The sequence below is a fragment of the Bombus fervidus genome, chromosome 11, assembly GCF_041682495.2.
Source record: "Bombus fervidus isolate BK054 chromosome 11, iyBomFerv1, whole genome shotgun sequence".
Taxonomy (NCBI): Eukaryota; Metazoa; Arthropoda; class Insecta; order Hymenoptera; family Apidae; genus Bombus; species Bombus fervidus.
This window is the reverse complement of record NC_091527.1, coordinates 5,985,767-6,008,420: the sequence shown is the minus strand read 5'-3', so window position 1 is coordinate 6,008,420 and position 22,654 is coordinate 5,985,767. Positions and strand designations below refer to the sequence as shown.

The window sequence follows — 22,654 nt, the reverse complement described above, 5'->3', positions numbered from 1 at the left end:
TGATCCACCTCGATGAGTAATACGACGAAACGGCTGCGTTTCCCGAAACCTTTCGCTTTAATTTAAAAGCGGAACGATGGGGAATAAATAGAAAGTCGAGTAAAGACGACGTCATCTCGAAGACCAGCGATGCAGCGGATGAAATCATTCATTCACGTCTCCTTTATACCTCCGTTTGTTCCATAAATTATTTTTTCTACTTTTTATTATAACATTATTAGAAAGTAGTGTTACAAAGCAATTAAATTTAACATAAAAGATGAGACGTTCCATCGTCGGAATCATTGCCGCGGAAGACAAAAATATTTTGCAAAAAGGAAATAGTGGAACAACAGACGGTTATGTAACAATTTTTGTTTGCCGTCCTGTTGGAAGGAATTATTTTCAGCACGCATACGTGTGGGATGAAAAATCGATTTGCACGAACGAGTAGCCAATCGATCAAAATGAACGAGATTGATTAAAAGAGAAGCAAAAAAAAAAAAAAAGAAAGGAAGAAAACAAATTCGTAACACCGTGTTACGTTTTTCTGTTTATTTTTTAAAATAGCCCACGTTTGTTTGTCATCTGTTACGTGATAACGAGAAACAAACATTTTAGCGTCGATTACGATGACGAGTATTTTATCGTATTTTAATCGAGTCCGTCGAAAGTCAAGCTAATCAACCCCTTTGATAACTTCGACTATTTCGTTACTTTGGTAAGCTTATTCGCTATTCATTAGCTTTCGTAAGCTTATTACCACAAAATCATATCATAAATATTCACAAGTCACAGGGTATTATCATAAAAATACTATTTATAATTAACATCGTCACTTTTCTCTGCTTTGGAATTTACGAAATTCATAAATTTCGAATTCCGATTTACGAAACAATTTATTTACATTCCAATTAACGAGACACATGAAATTTTCGATCTTGTCGGATACTGTTTCTATCGTATTGTATCTACTTCAGTTTGATGGCTTAAAAATTCAACAGTTTTACATATGTAGCTTATAAACATTAAGACTAACACTGAACTTACAAATAACTACAGTAGCATAATAAATATATCTCTCGTTATCCCTTTTATTTATCTCCAAATACTGCGCCACATACCATTTTTCGTTGCCTAAAAGCTACAACAAATACAATAGCATGCCACTGACTACCGTTTCGACCTGTTTCGTAATTACTGTAAATATTTCTTTAGTGCATTATTAATACCTTGGTTACGAACCATGGCGTATTCGCTATTATTCCCAGTTTTTGTTTAACGAGACAAAAAATTGGCTTTCTTCCTCTTGCTCTCGTTACGAAGAGGACGATGAATTTAACTAATTTCGGTGCGCCTCGCTCGGAGGGAAGTTGCTGCGAGTTTCAGACGACGATCAATAGCCAAACGGCGTCAGGTTGCCCGAAAATACGCATATCGAGACCTGGATATTCCTTTGAATCGTTTCGTAAGCGTACGTGTTAGTTATGGTTTTCCAATCTGACGGTCGCAAAATTTTTTTCTTTCTCTTTTGTATTTTTTTGGGCGAACAGATAGCTAATAGCTAAAAACTTCCGTACTGTTTCATACACAGTGTGTAGTGGTGAAGCTGTATACGTATTCCGTGGAACTCGTACAACGATGACACTATAAAATATTTTCGAGTCTCTGCGAGCTTTTACAATTTTCAAATATGGCCTCGTCATTCTTTTTCCTTTTTTTATTTATCGTTAAATTGTCGTAAAGCTTCGAAAAAGCTGGTATCACTGGAAATCGTTGTTTTGCTTCTGTAACGGTTGAAAAATCGTCGATACAGTCGTACGTTTGCCCGCCGACATAATATTCCAGTGAACCGGAACGCGATGGTTCCTTTGCCGATTCGGAGTATCCGGAAGCAATTCGTTCGAGTGGATCTGCAGCAAAGTCGGTTCAGGGAGTGGCTTTAAATTTAGACCGCGAGATCGCCGACTCTTTTAAAGATTTCGGTCGAGGCCGTGGCTTGAAAATTTCAAAAATAATTCTCGCCCCAACGGTCATAAATATTCTCATCAAATCTCATTTCACCTTTTGCGATTCTTTCGCGCAGTATTTTAAGTTTCATTGTACAATCGTCGACGAAAGTATTCGAGCACCGATAGAAAGCTTTCACGAATTTATTACGTAAATTTGCAATTTCCTATAACAAGGCGCGACTGTCGCGATTACATTGCACAGATTTGAAACGAATCCGAAAATCTGTATAAATGTTACACAATTTGCTGCAAGCATATTCTTCGTAGATGCTTTAGTAGTAAATATCATATTATAAATAGTTCAGTAGTAAATATTTAAACGATCAATTATTCATTATTCAACGAGATCTCGTAACTTCCCTACACGTATCGAAATTGCATTTAAATTTTACCAACACAATCGCGATAGTCGCGTCTCGTTACAGGCTTAATGAAATTTCAATGTATTTTACATAATGCATACGATACACACATTTGCAGATCGGTTCGAAATTTCACTGACGTAATACAAATAATTTGTATAACACATGCAATAATATTGGCTTGGCAACTAGGTGATTGCGGATTTTGTCAATACCACCTAATGACAAAATCCGCAGTCACTTAGTTGCCAACCCAATAGGTTCGAAAGAATTTTCCGCGGTAAATGTGTTCACGTGCTCTCATGAACCACACGCATGAATGCCCACTGTTGAGAATTATAATGCGTGGTTAGTGCGTGACATTTGGAAAGATCGCAAGTGTGACTTTTTGCCAGCTTCAGCGACAAAGCGAGTGTATTCGTCACGCGCGAGATAAATCAAGTTGAATCAGCGTTGATCAGCGGAGTAAGTCGCTGCTGAATCCGGAATAAGGTTAACGACAGTATTTATCGGGTCGTTACGTGGCATTCACGCAGTCGTTGGCGGAGCACCTGCGGCGTTTCCTTAGACAGGTACAATGTCAACGTTTTTCACTGCGATTACGCTTGAATCAACACGGCCAGACGCTTATCGCGCCCTCGAGATTAGAACGCGAAAGTCAAACAGATAATTGAAACGTCTGATATAATGTTTCTCGCAGCGTAAATTGCGCTTCAACTCGCCGAGGAATTTAATACGCCCCCGCGACATAGAGGCGGAAACCGTGGTCGATAGTTGGCAACGTGAGATACGACAGGGTTAAGCTCGGATCAATGAGACTCCGTGGAGACCATCGTGGATCTTTTGGGTCTGCTGGCGAGAATTCGATATTGAAGGAATCTAATATAGAAAATCTTCTACAGAATGAAAACGCGAGCTTTGAGAAAGATCAATGAATTTTGAAGCTCGATATATTATAATACAAGTTGTTTTCAAACGTAAGGTGTTGTTGGCTGAGTGATTAGCACACCTGATTTCAAGTCTGAGGTGGCCAGTTCGATCTCTACTTGGTGTGGAAAAATTTTCTTTGTATTTCTCCCGATATTTTCAACTTCTAATTACTCGTATAAGCGCAAACTCAATTTGCAGTAATCTCGCTTTTTTAAGACTCGAAGAAATTCCAAAGGAATTGCTAGAATTATCGTGTTCCACCTAATAGACGTTTCAGAAGAATAAATTTCGATAAAAGTGAGGGAGTTTCACATCGGGCAAAGAGCCTCGGTCGTTTGAAATTCACATAGCAAGAAAGTTCAACTAGAAACAGGGAAGATAGAAAAACGAATATTCGTTGAAAATCTCGAAAAATGTATACTACCGACAATGAGGAAGAGATAAAACAAGAATCAAAAGGGGGGTGTGTATATATTCGAATGAATAAAAATAATGCGAGATACAGCAACGAGAAACCAGAGTACAAAAAAGCCTAATTTTTAACAGAGAAACGAAAAAGAATGAAACAGAGGAGACCATCGAGAATTTCAAAAACGTCGAATTAAAACGCATCCTAAAATGATACGAACTAATGAGAAAAATCTCTGTTACAAAAATCCATCGATCAACAAGAGAAAGTCGAAGAAGCCAAGTACTACCGTGCAGCACAAACGAGTACACATCGACATCCCAAGGTTATTTATTAACGAAGTAAAAGCGATTTGTATCAAAATGCTATCGTATGTATCGTTGTCGTAACGCGATTTGTACAAGTTTATCGCGTAGGCGAGCAAACGTCGCGATTGATCACGTAATAGAAGGTTTAAACGGCATTCGAGAAATGCTGAAAAACGACATGCAGCTCGTTTTTATCGAGTCCTTCCGTGCAATAATTATATGTGCATGGATCGTACGCTCCGTTTGACGTTGACGGGACTCTCTGAGCTTACAACTGACACAACTGCAGCGACTAATTTCGTAATACGAGACTACTACGCGCGTCTGGTGTGAATAGGCGAAGTTATTGCTTGTCCGAACAATCGATGGCCTGTTCCTGCTCATACGATTTTCCTGTCTTCATTCTCTTCGCTAAAGCGCGATTTAGATCTTTCATCTGTATGCTCGCGCTTGTTTGCTTTCAAGAACATCTCTGTTCCCTGCTTTTTCTTCTCCCCTTTTCCTCGTCCAAGTAATTTATAGCCGGGGTATATACACAAGGTCGATGTTTCTCCGGGATTTCTTGTTCAGGGACAAAATTGATCGCGTCGACTATTTAAATATCCCGAGCAGAATTTATTTTTAACTCTGGATGAAGAAGCAATGGTATTTTTTGGGCTTCTGTTCGTTGTACGTTCGTATTTCTTTTTCAATACGCTGTCAGTGTCATATTTGTGATAAAAGGATAAGAGGATCGGAGATGTACCAGCTATGAACGATCTTCCTGACACATCGCGGAGAAGAATCGCAGGATCGTGAACCAATCAGAGGCAGATCATTCCCGCCGAGATACGATAGCGAGCAAAAGAAAGTTCGTAAGATACGAGAGTAAAACGCCGTCAGAACTTTACAAAGTGAATTTACGTTTCATAGCGACAATGAATAAATGTAATATACAACGCAGAATAGTTACCAATATGCTAAGAAATTCGTACGCTGACATTCGTAGCGTATTAATTTATTCGTCTCCGTATAATCTTAATTCGACACAATCTGTACGATGGAATTTAAATTTGAAAAATTAGCCCGCTCAAGCGATCTTCCTCTTTGCACGACTGCGTTAAAACAAGCCGAAAGCAGCGTTATAAAGTTATAACGGAAAACTTGATAAAAGAGGAAGTAGCGAAACTTGGTTCGAGTAGCAATTACGGGCGAAGTTAGGTTTAAAGTTCATTCACCCTGTGCTTGGGAGTTCAGCTCTCGGCAGGAAACACAAAGCTCGACACCGGGCGACGAAAATCGTAATTCGAGCGTGTTGAGGCGCACGAGTCCGCCGTCTGATGCGAGCATAGATGGCCGAGCACACAAGCTCCGGATTCCCAGCGAGATTATATCAAGCGACCTATTCTAATTCGTGGCCTCGTGATCACAGGAAGAGCCGGTCGATCTCTGTGAACGGTCAAGAACGTCCCAACTAATCCCTTCTTTATGCTGCTCTTTGTAAAGATAGGCTTTGTAAATTAAGGTAAAGGTAAGCGGGGTCTGCACGAATATCTCGCCAGAAAATTTCAATTGCCTATGTATTATGCTGTACATGTTCGTTCATAAGCGTTAGAATATATTTTGGTTTCATAGAAAACGCGTAACTGTTGTTATATATATACCACCTATTGACAAAATTCGCAATCACTTAGTTTCCAACACAATAGTTCAAATTATCGGGCATCCAATCGATCCATCGGTATTTTATTTTTATCCTTCGCAAATAATACATTTATTTACGAAACAGCGGCGCAGTCATGCAGCATTATGGTTCTGACTGTGGCTAAAAAGCATACGGATTTTCCTTTCGAAATTTAATTTTTGCTCCGGTTTTCTTAAATCAAAGAGATCTCGTCGTTCTTCTTCTAAATTCTCCACAAATTAATTCACGGAAATCGTTCTGCATATACAAACGTCAAGTTCTTTGCGATTACAGACAAATCTTAAATCAAAGATTTAAGCGCCACTCCTCTTCCAAATTCCCCGCATGATATTTCGTACAAATCATTCTGTATATAAGTATCAAGATTCTCGAATTTTGGTCGTTAATCGCAGTCATTATTTAGAGTTTCAGCGTTAATCACAGTCACGAAAAAAATGCTCGACAACCAGTGGCTACGGTTATCGCTAAGGAAAGGTGAAAGGGTTAATAACGCGAGAGCAGGAAGAGAGAACGCGCGTTTAATATCGATTCGATCGGAGAGTGTACGGGTCGCGCGGAGTGCGTCGCGACGCGTCGCGTCGCGCCGTCCGGCAATCGCTTTTTGCCTCTTTTAATCGGTCCCGTACGCCGACACACCGCCTCCAATCGATACTATCTCGCGTGTAACACGATTGGGAGGAAAACGTGTGCGTTCGGCCCCGCTGTCTGCGTGACCCGGCCAAGATTTTCATAAATTTTTCGACAAATATTTGCCAGTCGGCTGGACCGCGTGTAGCCAGATTTTCGTAGAAATGGACACGGCGTTGTGTAGTTTTTATCTTCTCTTTCGTTTTGCCGCTTCTCAGCGGTTCTCATTGCTGCAGGAATTTACCGTAACTCGATGCTCGGCCGGCAAACGCGTTCACAGTAAATTCTCGTTACGATGCGATGATCAGGCGATCCCCTATTTCGATTAAAATAATAAGGGTGGTTGAACTGATTTTACAACTTAAATATGTTGAGAACTTTGGACCTTAATAGCTGAAATAATAGTATAGGAACATTAAATTTACACTTAGAATTTATACTAGAATAGTTATATATTTATTTGATAAATGATTTCAAAGATATTCATCGATACACATTTGCACGCGTCTCAGCACTTTCTTTGTCTCACCTTCTTCCATACCAGACTGTCAACCGAACAGTTTACATTCCTTTGTTTTCGAGACTCTGCGCACACACATTCTTCTACATACTGATATTCACACACAAGTATCACTACTACGCAGCTAGCCTAGTCTCTAGCAGGTAAAATTATACATATCTCAATAAAATATACTCTTTATTGCAACAACTTTTTCTCGAAGAATATAAGATGAAGAGCGACTAATAAGTTGAGATGTTTTTATGTTCGATGGGATGATAGCAAGTGAATTATGTTCTGTGACGGCGGTATTTATGGGGAACTAGTGATAGGCGCTGATCGTTCCTTCTTCTTGGTCCAACTTCTCAATTTGAAAGATGTTTTGTAGCAATTAAGGACCTTGACGATAAAGTAAAACTGCTTAATTTTGTATCAGTTGCTTAGGATCATTACTGTCCGACTATTTCTACAGCTGATGGTTGTCTTGACCGAGAGATGGATTTTATCAACAACTACTCTTGCCAATTTCGACTTCTGTCAATTTCTCACTTTTGATACATAAGTGGACAATAAGAATCGATTTTAAATCCTGCCAAGACAAATTACTTGTCAGTATATTTACCGTAAGATGATATAAATAATAACAAAGGCCAAATTTAAAAAATAGCACTCGCAACATCGTCAATTTTGTCCAGTCGTCAATTAGCGCAGTTTGTCGATAGTTCGTATCGTGAATCGCTATGGTCAATGCTTATCTCAGAAAATGTGTGTTCGCGTAAGGTGTTTGTGTTTTTATTCGATCTCTATCCGTACATAATCAAACATCTGATATAAAGAATATACAGACGTCTATAAAAATCTTTGTACATTCCATGGCGTAGAAAGGCTACTTTTATCCCAGCAACGTGTTACAAATTTTCGTTGTAGAGTTAGCGTATTTTATACCAATAATATACGCTAAAACCCCTTTTATCGCTGCTTCACGCTTATCACTACGTATATACGTTATTGCGCTGGACCTTATTTCATTAAGAAGATATCACGTTCGTAAGACTTTCTGAGTAACTGTAAATATAACAAACCAGAAATTTCTTAAACGAGTCACTATTTTCGTGATGCTACCAGTGTGCAAGCGCGCTACGCGCAAGTGGCTGCTCGGTTCTTCCGAGAATCTTCGTGCAACGAGCAACTCCATCCAAACGTAATCAAACTCCAGTGACCACTTGAAGACTGGCGTTTCCTCGCGACGTTTGTTCAAGACTCTGAGTTTTCCATTTAAACCTGGCAACGTTCTCGGTGGTATTCGTTCTACTTCTCTCAAAAGCCAAGCAATTTTTCTCTACTGAAATTACATTCTCTGTTCGACGTTCATAAACTTTCTTCCCCGTCTTCCTTTTCGTCGTCATTACGCTAATACAGGTCGCGCTAATCATGTTCCATTCTACGAAACCAATGTTCGGGTGTGTTTCGAATACGCGTCTGAAACGGCGGACGAAAAGCGACGCGAACGACAGAAATGCCTTCGCGTTTAATTGGAATTTCGACGGGGCACGATCACGCGGCCGCAATTTGGAGGCGGCTCGCGGCGGAAATGCAATTTCCCCCAAGTGATCTCCCTTCGTGTCTTTATTATCACGGTGTGCCCTACATATCGTTCGATAATTGCAATGCAAATGAGGCATTTGCATGCAGGCATAATACGCCGTAGGTGATTTGCATACGCAGGGAAAACCATTCGTATGCGCCGCGTAAAAAAATCTGCTAACTTTTTTAGCCGGCAGAAGCGTCCTCGTAATGATTAACTATGAATCGACGCCTTGCTCTCTCACTTTTGTCTTAACTTTCGTAAAATGGCCAGAAATTTGACATCGCTTCTCAGCCGTACGTACAGCGAATCTTCCGTTGAATTTGTTATAGTAAGAAAATGATGATAATGTGTTTTATTTCGATAGATTCTCCAGGTAATAGAATATTAAGCAGATTTTTCTAACAAATTTTTCCTTCCTTTATAGAACAGTGGTAATTCCAGTTTTCATCAACGATACATATTTTTGCATATATTTACGAACAAGTAGCTTTCTTTGTTTCGAGTGGTTCGCGAAGAATTTAGTTTTTTAACGCGATAGAATGGTAAGTTAATTTTGTAACTTCTTGCTTCCTATAAAATGTCCGCTGATAAATCGATGGTAAAAGAATGGACATCCAGTGGGTATGGAACAACGCGAAGAGCGCTGGAAAAATCGGAAATGTAATAAAGTTATCTTGCAATTGTCCTTTTGAAAGAACGATAGCCATATCCGAGTTAAGGCTTTGAAAGAATCGAGTTACGGTTGTCATTAATATTTCACACGAAGAATGGACAGAGTTTGAAATTCCGCCCTTCTACGGGGACCGATTTATCGCTTTATCTGGAACAAAAGAAGGAGAGAAATGAGGAAAAAATGGCGAGAACGAAAGATTTCCATCGATATATTCACTGTTTCATTATTTTATTACCTTCATCGAGGATTTTATCACATAATTTATCCGAGAACGTTTCCTTCTCGCGATTAACATTAGGTTGGCAACTAAGTGGATTTTCACAAAATCCGCAACCACTTAGTTACCATGCCAATATTTCTACCGAAAATTTCATTCTGATAAGAAGAAGGATATGTTGGAGCGTGCAGCTGATTTCCATTTGTTAATTAGTGTTAAGAATTGTGCAACTTACTTGCCGAAATCAAAGTAAAGGAACACTAAGGTTACACTTAGAATTCATATTAAAATAGTTTTAGATTTATTTAATAAACGATTTCCAGCATCTTCGTTGATATACATTTGCACGCGTCACAGTACTCTCTTTGTCTCACCATCTTCCATACTCTAGAATCAAACAATTATTATCCAAGTTACAGTACCATGCCAGAATAATTTACTTGTAATTCTCAATGAGAATTGATTGTAAAATTCTCCCAAATAAAAAAAAAGAAATAGAATCTTCCATACCACACTTTTTTTATTTTTTTTTTTTTTAATTTGCGTTTATTTTACAATCAATTTTGGTTAGAGAATTTTCAGTAAATTTATCTGACGTGGTACTATGACATGATTAATAAGTGTTTATGGTATGTTTGATTCTATTTGAATCTAGTGCTGACGTCTAAGGTGTAATGTCTTTTTAGCCTGCGGATCTGTTCCGACGTGTCGAGTAGTTGAGTAATTAGAGGGTTTTGGTGGTTGTTAACTCTTGTGCTGTGTCTATTGCTGAATTTGGATATTTCTTCTTTGACTGTGGGTATCTTGAGGTCGTGATGTATCGTTTCGTTGGTGACGTACCAAGGTGCATCTATTAGGGATCTTAAGGTTTTCGATTGGAATCGTTGGAGAATTTCTATGTTGGAATTACTTGCTGTTCCCCATAGTTCGATTCCGTAGGTCCAAACAGGTTTTAATATGGCTTTGTATGGTGTAATTTTACTTTGCGTGTTTAAGTTGGAATGTCGACCGATGAGCCAGTAGAATGTTTTAAATTTTGCTTTCAGTTGTTTGGTTTTATCTAAGATATGTTGTTTCCATGTCAATCTTCTGTCCAGAGTCATGCCCAGATATCTGACTGACTCTTTATCTGGAATAGGTATTCCATACCACACTGCCAACGGAACAATTACATTCATCTGTTTTTCGAGACGCACAGGACGATTCACATACGTGTGTCACTACTACACCGTCAATCTAGTTTAGCACACAAAATTATACATATCTCAATAATTAGTATTTGACAAACGTTTTTTCAACCACCGCGAACGAAGTGAAACGTTAACAACAGCATTGACGTGTCGAAGGTTGAAAAATCTCCTTACACCTTTAGACTTACTGTTAGTCTAGCGAAGGTTAGTCACACCTGCGTAATCTCATTGTGGACACCGAAAAACAGGCTGACTCAAGTTTACCGCAGGTATTAAAGTGACACGACCGTCGAGTAAATCGTTAGTCTTTTTGCAACCGTCGATAGACTGAAGTTGAAATCTTCCATTTCCCTTTGAGCATTGCCTATCGAAGAGGAACAAAGTGGCTGAGTTGTGAGAGTTTGGTATCAAGCGCAATAAAGTTCATTTAAGAAGTACACAGGTAAATGAATAAAGGATAAACTAAAATATTAGCGGAGATTCGAAAACTAAAGTCAAAGCGATTACAGATTTTGCCAGATTCTAATATCCAATGAGCTTAGCCAAAAAGAAAATTTAACACCAACTAATAGTTGTAATCATTCTCGGAATTAAACGAGCGATTATTATCACTGAACATTTTCTATATCCATTGCACGAAGGAATTACGTTTCAGAAAATTACATTTGCAAACTTACGCATATATTTGTACTTGCTTCGCATCGATGAAAAAAGTCACTTAAGAAAACCGACAAAAAGAAACCTGCAATCTGGAAACCTTTCGATCTTCTCCACTTTCTATCATCAGTCTTATTTCAATCTGCCCGCAAAATATCACGTTTCGTCGAAAAACTCAAACGTTTAATAACCGATCAAACCTTAATAACATTTTAGCAAATCGTCTCTCGTTTTCGACTCGACTCGAGAGAAAAGCAAAGGAACATGGTCGATTATTGTAGAATTACACATATGCTCACATGTTGCTTGTATCGTAAAAGACTGGGAATCGCGACTAGGAATCGCGACTAGGGCATCGACTGCAGTCAGCCTTGGCGCACTTCCGCTCGGCGCCCTCGCTCTCTGTCGGACGTCTGACTGTTGTTGGCCGATTTTGCACGCGTGCACCGGCACGGCTGCACCTGGCGCGGCGCAAACACGCGTCGATAAAGCTCTTGTTTGCGAAACGGCAACGCGAGGTGCTTGACACGCGAGCTATGCGAGTCCGATCGACGATACGAGGTCTCTATTCCTTTCTGACTATGTACCGCGACCTTTCTTTCTTTTTTTTTTTTTTTTTTTCTCTTCACGGTGGAACGAACCGGTATTCAACTAGCTACGAAACTGCGGGGGAACTGTGAGTGACTTTAGATCGTGGCTCGAGCATATTAAAACGTTGACATGTTCGCGAGACTGCAGAGAAAGGTCGAGGACTCTTATAAATAAAATATCTATGCGCTCTTTACGTAATATCTTTTATTTATAATTGTGAAATCCAGGAAAATCGAAGTTTTGTCGTTTTCTTTGCGTGTAATACTTGAAAGATAAAGAACACGGGGAATTTTAAATATTTTTACGAATTTTCAATAACGAAATGACCCTAGAAGCTAAATAACGACTTGTTCCGTTCGATAAATGTTATAATAAGTTTCCTATAATTGCATATATCAATGATCCGGTATCCGATACTACGGTCACGAAGTTGTCGATTCCCCTAGGCTACGATGTAGTATAATACCATGAAGAGCCTAATTTATGGTACCCTCAAGTGTTATCCCTCATTATAATACTATCCTGTGGCACGCACGAGCATCCTCAAGTATTTACGAGTTTCTAACCGTTTCTAACATTTTTTTTTTTTTTTTTTATTTGGAAGAATTTTACAATCAATTTTCATTGAGAATTATAAGTAAATTATTCTGGCGTGGCACTATAACGTGAATAATTAGATTTAAACATTAGATTTAGCTAGAGTCTAACATACGATAATCACTTATTTATTATTCGAGTTATAGTGCCACGCCAGAATAATTTACTTATAGTTCTCAATGGGAATTAATTGTAAAATTCTTCCAAGTAAAAAAAAAATGTTAGAAACGGTTAGAAACTCGTAAATACTTGAGGATGCTCGTGCGTGCCACAGGGTAATGGCACTTTTTAGCCTGCGGATCTGATCTGTCGTATCAAGTAATTGAGTAACTAATGGGTTTTGGTGGTTGTTAGCTCTTACGTTATATCTATTACTGAATTTGGATATTTCTTCTTTAACTGTAGGTATCTTAAGGTCGCGATGTATTGTTTCCTTGGTAACATACCATGGTACATCTATTAAGGATTTTAGAGCTTTTGATTGGAATCGTTGAAGAGTTTCTATGCTGGAATTACTCGCTGTTCCCCATAGTTGGATCCCATAGGTCCAAACAGGTTTTAATATGGCTTTATTTTACGCTTAAGTTGGAACATCTGCCAGTGAGCCAGTAGAATTTTTTAAATTTTGATATAAGTTGTTTGGATTTATCTACAATGTGTCGTTTCTTCTGTCCAGAATCATGCCCAGATATCTGACTGAATCTTTGTTTGGAATTGGAATATTATTTATAGTCACCTGTGGGCAGGATTGTCTTCGCAGCGTGAAGGTTATATGACTGGATGTATTTTCATTTATTTTGCAGCGCCATTTGTGGAACCACTTGAGGCTCATAGCGCTAGAAATTTTGAACGATCGTCATTTCCCATATCTTTTCTCATTCACACGCTGCAATGTGTTCAACTCCGAATCAAATTGAGTTGAAGTTAATTTACGCGCTGTAACGTATAAATCGGTGATATTTCGTGGAATATTCTTCTCTCTAGTTACACAACGATACCTCGAGATATCTGTAATTGAATTGGCTATAAATTTGCAAATTGCTTTCGTTAAATTCCCAACGAAAGAGGATTATGCGAATGTTTACACAATACACGAAGGGATATAGATTTCTGGTTTGGAAGTAGAAGATAGAATTCTCCAATACGTGTTAATTATCGGAATTACCCCCAATCACGTTTGCCAGTTTTCCTCTAGCGAGTCTCGTACGACTCATTTCCCATTGGTTTGCTTGCTTTACACAGCAACCAGCCGCGTTGTTCGATCAATCCGCGTAACCTTTGAGCCAGAACAATGGCGCATTCAATGGCATCATACTCCACGACGTTCTTGTCGTCGGTGAATCAAAGTGAATCGCGTTCTGAAATAAGCAGCTCGCTGACAATACCTCGAATCCTGTGCACAACGTTCTTCGCCTCGGATACAACTGGCTACGCTTCCACTTTTCTCGTTCGAGTGGCACGAATTAACTTCATAAATATTTCCCTTTGGTCTGGTAATATCCTTCCTTGATTAACCACCGCCACTTTTGTGCCACACTTTGTATTTAATTAATAATTACAACGAAGCCCGTGTCTCCGCTATAGATAGGAATTATAGCATTATTTTTACATCGGTACACTGTTGCAGTATTTTTAGAAAAAGTCAGCTTATGTGCGTACGAGAGGGAGAGAGAGAGTTTTAATATTGGATAAAAATATAATTATTTAACCGTTTGAGTCCCAGGGATCTTTGAAAAAACAGGGTCGAAAAATCGCGAACAGCGCGATAGTCTTAATGGATTGCGAAGAGAAACAAGCAACACAATATTTCATATTCGCTCTTCGTATTTGTTATTTTTACGAAATACATCTATATTATTATATATACGTACTATTAGTTTATAAATATTTCAAGTTTTATTGAATAAAAATTATTGAGAAGATAACAGTGAAATACAAAATACCATCAGTCGTCCGTAGCGTTCAAATGTACTGGCACTTTTCCACACAAAATCTAAACTTGCTACTCAAACGGATATGTATTATAGTATCGTAGGCAGATTGTCTAAAATATATCGGGTGAACCATAAACAATGTTGCGAGAAATGCTAAGTGCCGGCAGGTCTAAAGGGTCGGGAAACTTCAATGGGCCAAACGGCCCATCAATGTGTCGTCGGTCCTTCAGTCGAATATTTGCGCGAAAGAAGGTGCACGTTATCGGTTACGGAATACGTACGTGGTGGGGGTATGAGAAAAGACAAAGAGATGCTTAAGGGACAGAGACGAATTAATCGGCAGTCGTTAACTAAGAGTCGAGTTGTGAGGAGTCGTTAGTTGAGAGTCGAGTTGCGAGGAGTCGAGAGTTGAATGGAGAGAGAGTTGCCGAGTTGTTATGAGTTGTAAACTATTAGTTGTGAGTTGTGAATTATCCATTTAATTGTCTTAGTTATAGCACATTACGTATTTAGTTCACGTTAAATAACCATCGTTTCCTGTTTAATCCACTGTAAATAGATCCATCTATCAATTAATTTATCATATTGGATAGAAATCATTGGAAATCTTAATTTCTAATTTTTCTGAATAAATAATTCTATATATATGTCGGAGATGAAAGGACAACGGGACCCCCGTTAGAATCACTCGGAAAAGCCCGAATACTGTAGCGATTATGAAATAACACAAACACAGTTATTCGAAACTTGAGACAATGAGCTTGGGTTCGAGGCGACGACCGGTCGCCGAGCGTAGCCACGGTCACAGGATGAATGTTCCACCTAACGGAGACGTGGAATTGCATAGCCCGCCGTTAATGAATCGACCGATATTTGGCAATAAACGACCTAACGGTCCCTTAGTTAGCGACATACGGATGGTCGCCAGAGTGTGTGACGCATCGTACACAATTGGCAGGTGGCCTTTGTTCCATCAGCCCGTATACCTGTCGCCCGTTATGGGATTGTCTCCGAATAATCCGATGACCTGGTGCCGTGAGGACACCTTATATAGCTTTGCTCGATAGCGAGGGGTGACTCTTGCTTGGAGTCTTACTAGCCAGAGACCTAGTGTGTGAGCAGTACAGAGTAAATCGAGGGACAGGTGTCACGAGGAGTAAGTGAAGTGCGAGTGAGATCTTGAAGCGAAGTAGATCAGTTACCCCGTGGGCCGTGGATTCGCTATTATACCGACCCCATGATCATTGTCATTATCGTTCGAGTGTTGAGTCCAGTAGTTGATCCTGTATTTGTGACAATAAACGATATCATCGATTGTACAACGACGATGAGCGACCCAAGCGCAGATTCTTTACACGCCCCAAACCAAAGTGCCAACGCCAACCCGACATATATATATATATATAAGGTTGTCCGAGAAGTATCTTTCTTTTACAGACGCGTCTTTTCTAATCTGTCTAACGTTGTGATCTTTATTTTGATAGAACAAAATGCATCATACGTAATTCGATAAAATAATATAAAACGGAAAATGTGCGTCCATTATTTTCTTACAAAACGAAAGAAACTTTTCGGACGACCTAATCTTAAACCTTATACATTACAATATATAAAGGGTTGTTTTTCATTCTGTTAATTTTATTTACAGTGGTTGTTTAATTTAAGCAATAATTAATAATTTAAGCAATAAGTGGGCCGATTTTTTCAGTACATCCACTCATCGCAGGATTTTAGAATGTTCATGACCCCAGTGTCTTGTATTTAAAAGTTCTTATATAATGTGTATCCTGATTTATAAATCTAAGCTTCAGTAGAACAAGTCAGCACAATATGAAACTTCTCACGTTCTTCGAGTGTTTCAAACTGTCGTTCGTAGCTCGACGTAGATAAAATTTACTCAAAAACTAGCTTCACAGCCATCGTCCAACCAGTTTGCACACGCGCTCTTCTCTATATAAAATTTCTTCCTTCAAGATCGAAGTATTAGGTCGTCCGAAAAGTTTCTTTCGTTTTATAATACAGAACATTTTCCGTTTTATATTATTTTATCGAATTACATATGATCGATTTTGTCCTATCAAAATAAAGATCACAACGTTCGACAGATTAGGTTTCATGTTTGTACAAAGATACATCATTGTAAACGACATGTTTGTAAAAGAAAGATACTTTTCCGACAACCTAATATCTGGCACGATCATACTCTCTTCTTGTATCATATTATAGTATTTCAAAGGTTCTCTTCTTGTACTATTATATAATTTCAAATACTCGACCACTTCAGCCATCGAACTCGAACATTGACGAACAATAAAAGCTCGTCAAAGATATCAAGGTGAAAGATGAACGTTTTCCAAGACATCGTTTCTTTCAGATTCCTCCAAAGTCGAACACTGTAGCGTTACGCTACTCTCAATACGCGTTGGTCGCTTATAGACTGCACAGTTGTTGCAGACACTACAACCACAGCGTTACAAAAGTTCCCGGCGACGTATGTAAATCCGGACGCAAACTCGATTGTCTCCACCTACGACACAGTCTTCTGATACTGTTGGCCGTCTTCGATGTTTCCTAGAAGCAGCCAGTAAAACGCGTCGCCCTCCTTTCGATTAACGCGACGAACTCGATTTATACGGTCGTTTAAAAGCGAAATCCTATTCGGGATTCTAGCGCGCGCCGGTAAAGACGTGTAATTTATGCCAGTCGATACAACCGTTTTTGTCTGTTTCGATGGATCGTTAGCGCGTTTCCGACCTGCTGATACGAATGAACGCTGTTTCCGAATTTGGAAAACGAAATGGACGATTTGTACGCGATTAATCTCGCAATTTCCCCATAGACGCTCGCCACAGGTGTGCCATGTTTTATTTATCACGCGAAGTCGCTAAATCGGTGGTCTATCGATTCTGGTCGCGTTTTCTGATCACTTTTAAATATCGACATTATCATTCCGTCAGGATCTATTGGGTTGGCAACTAAGTGATGAGATACGACAAGAAGATTTGTAATTTATTTAGAAAGTGGAAAAATTGCATACAATGTGCATAAGCTGCAGAAATATCAAGTATCTTTTAGAATATTTAACGGACGAGCAAATCTTCGCTTAAGCCGTATTTATTTTTCTTATTATATTCACAAAAATAAAACGGATCTTCAAATACGAATATAACGATGGAGTAAACGTTTGAACCTAATTTGTCGAAGCTAATTGGTTCGATAACGATTAGCAATTAAGGGTACTTGATTTATGCGCTCGTTAAATGGGATGTGGGTTATCGATGTCGTATGATTTATTTTTTAAGTCGTTGAATGACAATGATACGGCTTATCCGGAAGGCGGCCGGGTCATGGCTGTTTCACAATGCTTCATTGTTGGAAACCGGCATGAATCGCGCTATCGCCTTTACTACAATAAAGTAACGAGGGTCAGAAGTGCATCGCAAACGGGTCAGGGTATCAGTTACGGAAAGTGCAACGTGTGTCACAGTTCTACGTGCCTTTGGTATCAGGAGGATCACATTTGGCTGCGAAGTGTATCGAGATATTGTTCAATTTCATTTCGTGTTCATATCATGACAGACTATATATCGATCGTGAATCATTAAAAATATTAATCTCGTGTTAGAAAGGATATACGTATAGACTCTAAAACATCAAGTAATCATTCGCTAAGAGCATTACATCTTCTATAAATAATTCTGTGACTTTCTTCTGAACGTAAGTTTTTCCAGTTGCACGAAATCTTCAATTCCGGAGAATGTAGCGGAAGAGTTAAATTTTAATAGTATCCCATGCTAGCGTCAGTTGCATCGTAGTTTATGGTTCCAAAAAACTTGCGGGAAAATGTTACACAATGTAATTTCATTGGCGAAAGTCTACCAACGGATCGTGATATTAAATTTTAATATTAAATAATATTAAAAATTTAGAAAACATTAGCGTAAATTAATAAAACTATCATCGAAAGTTCGGTTCAATCTAATTTGCAATTTATGTTAGAACCAGTGACGCTTTATCAACGAATCCAATATACCTCGTTTGCATCCATCGAGTTAACAGACCGATCAATCGTTCGCAACGCAGCATTCGTGAGAAATTTTCTACGTGGTAGAAATTGTTGAGAATTTGTGGGAATAAAAAGGATCACAGCGATGGCAGACGGCGTGTATTTACCGCTGAAAACATGGAGCAGCGTCGACTTAACTGTGAGGTCCTCATTGTCCGGCTCGGCCAATTAATGGCACGGTCCTCGACAGACCGAGCAATAAGAGGAAATAAAAATGCAATGAAAGCCTTTATTGACTATCATTGGTCGGCTACTGAATGCATTCGGTCTCGTTCACGAAAACGTTCCATTGTTCCTTTCGTTAAATACCCATGGAACGAGCGACGAAACTGGACCAATGAAAAAGAGAGAAGCCAGCGACTTACGAGCTGAGAAATACAGGCTTCGATCGTTGATGGTTAATTTTCATCGATCCTCAGACGATTAGCGCGTGAAATGGCGATCGATCGAACGTGCATTGTTTCGTGCTTCTTATCGGCGTTGGAAATTTCCTTAGCTGGATTAATTTCAAACCTTTCGCAGCATCGAAGCATCAAATTCCTTTAATTTCAAACCTGAATCTTATATCACTGTATCATTTATAGATTTGGTGGGTTTTTCGACTATCTGAATTGAGTGGTTCATAGTTCTAACGGAGTAAATGTGGACAGTTTGTATGTTTCAAAAATACTTTTTACCGGAAATATCACAAAACTGGCCCGAATCTTCATTCTCTAAGATGTTGACGAAGGTACAACAAAAGTTAACATTAGAGCTGCGAAAATATTTCTTATACCAGATTTTATAATAATTTTGTTCCATTCGATCGCGCTTCGATTTATAGTTTGTCTCTTTATAATTTCTGACCCCCTTTCAATGCCTGGCCTTTACCACAACGAGTTCGCCTGTATAATAAAATAGATAAATAGATGAATAATTCTAGTAGTATGGTGGTATAAATTTTTGCTAGATGAATATATGACTGATTGTTTCTGAATATATGACTGATTGTTTCCGATAAGGCACGTTGCGTGATGAACACGAATCTGTTTCTCTATGATCTAACAACGCGTGACAGTATTTAATGAGCAATCGAACGTGGAACGTGCCGTCACATAGTTCGTACGTGATTCTAAACATCATATGAAGCCGCTGTTATCATAACTATTTTTACTTCATTATAGTGGGGGTGTTCATTGAACGAGCTCAGCTATTCCCGTTGATTTCGCCTTTTTATCAGTTTCCAGTTAGCTTTCTGTGTACTCGCTAGTCTACGCGAGTCAGTGAGATAAAGAGCAAAATGTCAATAGTGATTACGCAATAATGTAAACGCTCAATTATCGAAAAGCAATTCGATATCTTCTATATATATATATATATAAAAGTTGTTGAAAGATTATCCAAGTTTATTAGATAATCTTAGTCATTTTAAATCGTCCTTGTTTCTCATCACACGCTTTCTCTTCATCTTGTCGTGTCGGACATTTGAACGCTATTTTATGCTGTAAAATTCGCTGTAAAAAATTCTAATTTATAATAACAATGCTCTTCTATCTGATTGCAGGTACTTCAGCATGATATGATAGCAACGATCGAGGAGATCTGCCCCGCAAGATGAAGAATCCTTACGTCCTCGCGTGTTTCCTTCTGCTGCCCGCGGTGCTGGGCCTCACCCTGCAGGAGGATGACCTGGTGTTCGACGACGTCGGCGAAGAGACGACCAGCACCGCAGCCGCGGTTATCAATCGTCGATTAGACGAGCACAGGACTAGCTGGTACGAGCCAAAGTACTTCCATGACGCAAAAAGGCATCAATTTGACAAGGTGCACAACGTTCCTCACGTTGTCGTGCCAGTTGGACATGTGCTCAAGCTTAAAGTCCACAAGGAAGCTTTCAGCGGCCCTGAAGACTACTACGAGGTGAGAAATCTCGATTTATATCTGCTTTAAATTTCAATATTTCGATAGTTGGGACACCAGCTGCTGTCCTTATTAATTACGTTGGTAATTCTAATCGTTGTTATCTATGGGAAACACCAGATGCGAAATAATCACGTTGAAGTATTCAACAGAAGTAGAGTTTCAAATTGGTAATTTCGTACGCATACGAGTGTTAATAACTTTTGTATCGTCAAGTTCTATTTTCATTTATTTATTTGTTTATTATAACTTTGCAATTTGTCCAATCGAGATTAGGAAAATTCTTAGGCGCCAGGTTGATCTACGTAACCCAGGGGTTGCCGTCTTTAAGAGTCTTAAGGGGGTGTCCTGAATTAGAATGTTCTAAAACAGCATCTTTTTGTGATTTTTTTTTAGAAAGGTAAGAAAGAAATGAAGTTATTGAATTTTGAGGTATGGTTTTTTATATATTTAATGAATACAAAAAAAATTGTTTTAATGTAAAAAAAAACAATTCTTGACCGAAACAAAAAACCAAAAAAGGATTAAATTATTATATATTTTTCTTCTCGATGAACTAAAAAAGTTCGTCAAAAAGTTTATTAAAATAATTGTTATAGCACCTCAAAGTTTATTTTTTCTTTTTATAAAACACATTTTTCTCTAAAGCCGCCAAAATTTTTTATTTCACACTATTTTCTGCCCTTTTTTAGTTCATCGAGAAGAAAACCGATTGAAAACTGCAACCCATGAAATAGGCTTAGAAACCTGTTATAATTTCTTTTTTACTTTAAACAAATTTTTGTTGTATTCGTTAAATATATATAAAACCATACCTCAAAATTCAATAACTTCATTTCTTTCTTTCCCTTCTGAAAAAAAATCACAAAAAGACGCTATTTCAGTACTTTCTAATTGAGGACACCCCCTTAAAATGGATTTTGCTTTTTTCTTTTTAGGCTGACAAATCGCTAGCATGTTCCTTTTTCAGCTTTCTTGCAGTGGAGAGTGTGTACGATTCCGCCGCTAACTCGTTAAAAAATGTTAGGAGTTTTTCTTCGTGCTTTCTTTCCATATCTACTTGTTTCCTCTTAGACCGTTGGAATTTTTACATGTTTGCGTCAGTGCGAGTTTCTCAGATAACACGAGACAGAACGACTGCTCTCAGTACTTGTGACTAAAGTGATTAAAGTGACTCCAGTTTCTTTATGCGATTCATTGCAACCAATATTTCTCATATTGGTTTTACAATTGTCCTCAGTTCATTTTCCGCGTTGAGTTTAAATCTGCGACTAGTTAGCCAGTACGTTTGTCTTTTTGCTATACCTTTTACCATTAATGTTGTCAGTATTTTATTTATTTTGCTTGCAAGATAGTCGTGTCATTTGTGCTGGGGTTTGCCTTTGTTTCTTTGCCGACGACCAATTTCTTCATTGTTGCGATACACGATTAAATCGTACGCGGTGAAAAATACTTTCCACCACGTTGGAAATATTCATTTACCTCGAGATGTGCATCATCTGTTCCTTACTTTCGTCAGATATAATTTCCACGAAATGCAGTAAAAGCGATACTTTTCAAACTTTCTTTCCTTCGCCAACGTTATATTTACAAACGTTAAAAATACTCTGACCTTTACCAATAGACACATAAATCTAATGCACCATAGGAATTACCACAGCGACGTATTTAATCTTTGTTATTTACGAGTCATTTTGCGTTTAGCGAAAAGTACCCCGCCGACAAAGTGTCTTAATTCTGGCTGTTTGCCAATGATCGTGAACTGATTCTTTCTTTTTCCAATCTCTTTACTCGTATTTAAAATACTTTTCTCGTACGTGACTTTGGTCACCAGAGAGGAGTTTTGTCTTGGAGTAGGTCACGTTGATTTTCCTGGTAGCATAAATTCGCCCGGATTTGTCTGTCGAAAAGTTGAAAGTATATTGTTTGTTGTTTTACTTAGAAGCCACGGTTAAAAAGTTTGCGCACTATCTTCGGTTTATTGTGGTTGGTATCGTGGTTTAATTTATCGTGACCCATTTCAAGCGAAGTGCACTATTAAACGAGGATATCAAACAGTGACATCATGCCCGGTGATGCTGCAACAGATGTGGGTGGCGTGTAATGCTTGTGTTTCTTCAGTGTTGTTTTCGCAAATCAGAAGCACACGTGGGCAGCAAACTATATTCTACGAAACACAGGTTCAAGTAATAAGCCCCTGTCACGAGCATGATTTACGAGAATTTTTGATGCAGATCCAGGAAAATTTTCTCTTACCTTCTTGTAGATAAACATCTACGTAACAAGTAGGTAAAAAAAAGAAGAAAATGGTAAAAGAAATTATTCAACGAAAGATAGTAACGATGAAAGAGAAATAATTATCAACAAAACACTTGCAATTACTTTTCTAATTATACTCGAATTTATTATTAACTTGAAATTAATGTTACAGC

At 38.5% G+C, this 22,654-nt stretch overlaps 1 protein-coding gene across 6 annotated transcripts in view; it reads left to right on the top strand.

The window, feature by feature from the left end:
- Positions 1 to 22,654, top strand: part of LOC139992385 (uncharacterized) — a 110,989-nt gene that overhangs the window by 70,920 nt on the left and 17,415 nt on the right. For 4 of the 6 annotated variants that reach the window (XM_072013174.1, XM_072013172.1, XM_072013178.1 and 1 more), the window contains one exon: positions 19,867 to 20,222. In XM_072013174.1, coding sequence (XP_071869275.1) covers positions 19,917 to 20,222 — 306 coding nt within the window. In that variant the 5' untranslated portion in view covers positions 19,867 to 19,916. Of the gene's footprint in view, positions 1 to 14,695; positions 14,716 to 19,552; positions 19,628 to 19,866; positions 20,223 to 22,654 lie in introns of those variants that run through there. The other 2 variants (XM_072013177.1, XM_072013176.1) reach the window with 2 other exon arrangements.